Source organism: Oryzias melastigma, linkage group LG6, assembly GCF_002922805.2.
Source record: "Oryzias melastigma strain HK-1 linkage group LG6, ASM292280v2, whole genome shotgun sequence".
NCBI lineage: Eukaryota > Metazoa > Chordata > Actinopteri > Beloniformes > Adrianichthyidae > Oryzias > Oryzias melastigma.
This window is the reverse complement of record NC_050517.1, coordinates 15908213-15914212: the sequence shown is the minus strand read 5'-3', so window position 1 is coordinate 15914212 and position 6000 is coordinate 15908213. Positions and strand designations below refer to the sequence as shown.

The 6000-nt window shown below is 39.4% G+C and overlaps 1 protein-coding gene across 1 annotated transcript in view; it reads right to left on the bottom strand.

The window, feature by feature from the left end:
* Positions 1–2940: 2940 nt before the first annotated feature.
* tspan18b (tetraspanin 18b) overlaps positions 2941–6000 on the bottom strand; it is a 44661-nt gene continuing 41601 nt past the window's right edge. The window contains exons 6-9 of the mRNA XM_024282635.2: positions 5815–5913; positions 5476–5652; positions 4770–4853; positions 2941–3782 (exon numbers count right to left, since the gene is read on the bottom strand). Of these exons, the coding sequence (XP_024138403.1) occupies positions 3735–3782; positions 4770–4853; positions 5476–5652; positions 5815–5913 (408 nt within the window). The 3' untranslated portion in view covers positions 2941–3734. The remainder of the gene's footprint in view (positions 3783–4769; positions 4854–5475; positions 5653–5814; positions 5914–6000) is intronic.

The following is a 6000-nucleotide window of genomic DNA, read 5'->3' as shown; positions in this document are numbered from 1 at the left end:
AAAAAAACCCGAAAAACCTCCAGCCTATGCAGTTTTCTTCATAATTTGTCTGTATGCTCTCACAGCTTGTAAAATTGGTGCTGTACTTCCCAGTAGTTACATCCCATCTAACACTTCTGGTTGTTTTGTGGCCATCCTTGACTGCTTTTAGCACTCTAACACACACACACGTATGCTCACACACACAATACATAAAACATTCAACAGTTCTTTTATTCAGGCTGCCTGTAATAAGCTCTAGTTTACAGTAATGAGGGAAGCACACTAAAAGAAATCAGATGGAAGTGTTTTTTTTTTTTCTTTTTTTGAGCTTAACAAGGATCCATACAAACACAAAGAACTCTGTCTGAAAAAGCTTGTTAGGCAAATTGTGTATATATATATGTTCTTCCCTGACTGTTAGCGGCTTTGTGCTATAAAGAAACAAGAAACAGAGGAGTTCATGTTTAAATCAAAATTATGTCAATTATTAGGGCTATAAAATACATATTTTACGATGTAAAACATTCCATAAAGTGCAATTTGAATAAAAACTTTGACAATTTAAACTAAAATAAAATAGGTTAGCTTCAAAAAATGATTACCTTACCAAATACTTAAACTTAGCATAAAAATAAAGTAAATTAGTCACAAAAATGCACCAGTAGCAATAAATCATGTTTTGTGGTAAAACCTGATTATTTTAACCTTATGTTCCCACATTTGTAAGAAATTTGCATTTCATTTGGTTTTATGTAAGTTTTCGAAAAAATGTAGAAAGTGGTTCACAGATTTTTCATTTGTTAGCTAATATGCTAAACTATGCTAACTTGTCTTTTATGGTGGTGAGATTTTGGTAGCAAAGGCTAAGAGGTTTTGTCCTAATATTTTTTATGTTGGTTGACATGTACTTTTAGACAAAAAAATCATGGATATTAGGAATGTATGGGCCATTGTTTTTTCCAGAAGATGCTTGGTTTGCTAGCTTGAAGCTGAGTGAAGTGCGTGAAGTATTTTCTTTCACGTTCTGTTTTCTTCACATACTAGAATTACTGCTTATTATACACTGCTCAAAAATAAAGAGAACACCCAAACAACACAATGTTACCCTAAGTTAATCACATTTCTGTATAACCAAACTGTCCAATTAGGAAGCAACATTGACTGACAATCAATTTCCCATCAGCGAGACGCCTCCACTCAAAGGCGTGAATCTGCAAGTGATGACCACCGCTGTACCATGAGATGGCGTCACACAAGTGGCCCAGGTAGTGCATCTCATCCAGGACGGCATATCAATATGTGGTGCGAAGAGAAGTTTTGTTGCGTCTGTCTGTACTACCAGAAGACAGGAAATGTGGAGGAGGCCGTAGGAGAGCATCAACCCTGCATCAGGACCAAAATCCCATCCTTTGTGCAAACAGGTGAACTGCCAGAGCCCTGTAAAATGGCCACAAATGTGCAAATGTGTGCTCAAACTGTTAGAAACAGACTCCATGAGGATGGTATGAGGGCCAGACGTCCACAGGTGGGAGTTGTTCTTACAGCCCAACTCTGTTCAAGACATTTGGCATTTGTTACACCAAGATTGGCAAATTCCCCAATGGTGCCTTGTGCTCCTCATTGATGAAAGCAGGTTCACACTGAGCACATGTGACAGACGTGACAGTCTGGAGACGCAGTGGAGAACGTTCTGCTGCTGCAACATCGTCCAACATGACCGATTTGGCAGTGGGTCAATAGTGGTTTGGGGTGGCATTTCTTTATGTGTTCACCAGAGGTACTGATAGCCATTAGGTACTGAAAGGAGATTCTCAGAACTCTTGTGAGACCATATGCTGGTACGATTGCCCCTGAGTTCTTCCTAATACAAGACAATCCCAGACCTGATATAAGTGCAGTTTCTACAAGACGACGGTATTGATGTAGTGGACTGGCCCATCTGTTCCCCAGACCTGAATCCAACTGAGCACATTTGGGACATGATGTCTCGGTCCATCTACCAACGCCAGGTTGGACCACAGACTGTCCAGCAGTTGCTTTGGTCCAGGTGTGGTAGGAGATCCCCCGGAGATCATCCGCCACATCATCAGATGCATACCCAGGCGTTGCAGGGAAGTCATACGGGCATGTGGAGGCCACACCCACTACTGAGCCTCATTTTGACTTATTTCAAAGACAATATATCTAAGTTGGATCAGCCTGTAGTGTATTTTTTCCACTCATTTCAAGTCTGATTCCACATTCAGACCTCCATAGACTAATACATTTAATATTCATTAATCATTTTGTGTGGTTTTGTAATGAGCACATGCAACAATGTAAAAAATAAAGCATTTAACCACATTAACATGGTACTGATTGAAAATTGTATCTCCTAAATTGATTTTATTTAAAAAAAGGAAGTCCTGTATTAAAAACAAATGAAAAATATTAAAGTCAAGAGCACATAGTTATCTTTTCAACTGTTCTTGCTGTTTTTCAAGACTCCTTTAGATTTGAACCTGGTTCAAATAAAGTATCTCTAGATGTTTTTCGGACCTCTCACCACTCATCATGCATCGCAATTTCGACACAATATTCAGAAACACACTGAGTAATATTTAATTAAAAGGCAAAATCAATATTTTTTTTGTTTACTGATTCTTGGCTCATTACTAAATCAAGTAGCTTTAAAATTTTCAGACGTCAACAGGATAAAGTATTTACAGGAGACATGAGCCAGTAATACCAAATCATTGTTTACTAGCTGATTATAAATCACTTTTTACCATCCATCACATGAAAAAGAAAAAGAATGTTGCCTTTTTGTGTCAAATTGTAAACAAATTCTCAGCAACTTGTTTTCTTGACATTTTTTGAAAAATGTCTTGTTAGAACAATGTATTATAAGTAGGTATAAACATTTGTGTTAATCTTAACTAGTTATGAGAGTGTAATCCAAGAACCACACAAGAACAGTTTTGTCAAATTGGGTTTTTACTTTCCGGTAATCTAATACAAATGCATACACAAACATGTCACCAGCTAAAACCACGTTGAAGCACTACTGCATTGAACAATCACCATATCAACAGAAAAAGAGCTGTTGGCTGACAAGCCTGGGAGGGGGGCATGGAGTGGGACTAGCTCATGTAATCGCACTCTGCACAGCATTCAATACACACACACACACACACACTTGCACACACACATTACAAAGCTTATATGATACAGTATCTGAGAGGAGTGGCTCTTAGAAAAACTCAAAAAGTGGAGGAAATAATGACGATTTACAGTATTAAAAAAAAGGACACTGGGTTACCGACAAGAGAAAACATGAAACACGATTTGTACAGTTCAGCCAACTTTACTTATTATAAATATTCTTCATCCAAAAGTCAGTGCAGTGCCTTCAGCTAAGGCGTCCCCTGGCCGTCCTCCCCCCGTCCGCGTCACTCCCAGTCTGTGCAAGACCTGGTCCATACTGCTCCCACTTTGCACTCAAATCTTTTACATCGACAGCGTCTCTGATCTCAGATTTATAAGCGGTTGTGAATTTTTTTGCCTCTCCGTACCTCAAAAGTCCAGCTGTGAAGTACAGGAGTTCATTTTGTTTTTCTAACCAATCAGACAATAGAAAAAGAGATTCACAAATTTACAAATGTTCGCTATGCTCCGTCTCTGAAATTCCCTTCTTTCTTTTTTTTGTTTCTTTTCTTGTTCAAAGTCAAAATGACAAACATAGAAAACAAAGGTCTGTAGGAGAAGCACGTCTACTGGATTCCTCGGAAGAGACACATCGCAAAGACCATGGCGAAAAGCTAAGAGAGAAAAAAGGACAAAGATTCTAGTTACTAAAAACATAATATTGTTTTGTTGCCTTAAATTTCTGATTTTAATCAAGGTTTTTCTGATATCATTGTTATTTGCTGTGTGAAAGGACCTTATTAAAAATGCTTTAAACTGTTATATTTGCGAGATATTTATTTATACTTGTATAAATATACAGTTTGAACAGCATCAGTGGCCTTGTGGTAGAGTGTCTGCCCCGAGACTGGAAGGTCGTGAGTTCAAATCCGTTCATATCAAATAAATGGGACTGCTTGACCCTCAGCATTCAGGGGTTGGAGGAGGGGGTAAACCACCAAATGGTCCCCGATGGTAGCTGTGTCTGCAGCTCACCCCTCTCCCAGGAGATGGGTCAAACATAAAGAAAAAAATCACACACCTAGTGTGAAAATGCATGACAGCTAATGAGACTATAACTTTGTGGGAAGTGAAACTTTTGCTTTTCAATACTGGTAATAAAATGAACTTCACAGCATTTTTACCTCTGTAAAACTGTGCATGTGACCATTAAATTCCTTAATATTATATGGTTGTCTTTTAAAACTGCTCTCTTTGAATCAGTTGTTAATAGTTGTTAATAAATCTTAGAAGAAAAAAAGATTTAAAACTACAAAGAAATGAATGTATATATATTTTTTTTAACAACATTTGGAAGATATGACAACAGCAGAACTTGGCTGTATGGTAGGTAAATTAGTGCAAGTTTGAAACATATTGCAGCACATCTAATAAAAAATATGGACATATTTGTGAAGTGAAGTTGAATTTTTTTTAGTAAATGAGACCAAATTACGCCTAAAAAATACAAATATATATTGTTTGATTGATTATGAGATTTACCACAAGGGGGCGATGTTGCAACACAAAGAGCTTCCCTGTTAAAACTAGTCTTTAAACAGATTTATTGGTCATTCCAATCATGATCATCATTAAAGATAAACATACATTTAAAAACTTACCTCAATGGTTAAAACCACAATAGCCAGCGCTCCAGCCACGTAGATATACAGTTCAAAGTAGTCAACCACAGCAGAGTAACAGCCCTGTGGATGAAAAGACAGCAACGCTGAGCAGAGAATCAATAGGCTGTAAATTTGTACAATTACGGCGGCGGTTAAAGTAACATCACAGCCTCAACTGAGCGAGGCCGGGAACAAAGGCCCAGCTGAACGAGTGGGAAGCAGAGCCTGCAGCTTCACTGCCTTTTAATGAGAGATCTTTGTGTAGAGGAACAGAGAGAAGTACACACAGTGGGTATCTCTTTATTGTTCTAATGGCATGAAAAACAACAGGTGGAGAGAAACCTTTTTTTTCCGATCTACTTGCACTGCAATTACACTCACGATTTGCACACACCAAAAAAGGTGGCGAGTCTGAAATTCCACATATTTGCACGCTTATTATGCTCTATTTGGGTGCTCCCAGAAAAAAATTCAAATGTAACCCTGTCTGTGGACACATAAATGTATTCTGGTGTCTCTGAGCGTCGCCACATGCTAATATAATCTGCCGTGACACCCAAAACACAAAAAAGCACTAATCAGCCATGGCAGAGGCAGGCAGTCCCTGGATGTCTCCCCCTCAAGTGTTTCTGCTCTAATTAAGCCTGGAGGTGGTTCCAGAAGGAGGGAGAAGGAGGTCGACACCGCGGATGTCAGAAGTTACCTTGTTATTGCGGAACATCATATTGCCTGATAAGCACTGGTCCCGGCTGGTGTAGGCCAGCTCTCCGCTCTGACTGACACGCAGGCAGCAGGCTTCTGGCACCACATGATTCGAGTTGATCACCCTGAACAGGCTGTCCTTAAAATCCTCCGGGCTGTTCACTCCACAGCAATCGAACTGCGAAGAGGAGAGGAGAAAGCAGAGGGCGTCTTTACCGCTGAGAGGCGGTTTGTGCGCTGACCTGTGTGTGTGCAGCAACTCAGCATGAATATTGACCTAAATATCAAGGATTTATCTGTGAATTGTAGCTCTCTGACACCTAGCTCGCTGCAGACTTACTGTGGTCATGATGGCGTTCCATGTGGAGGTGAAGACATCGGTGTTGTTGTAGCCCTGATAGTGTCTTTTCAGCTCTTTGGTGAAATATTCCCTGGTCAACTAAAACCAAAATACAGCAAAAGCAGACATCAGCATCCCAGTGAGAGATGGTCCTAAAACGCAACAGTACAGTTGATCACAAGAACC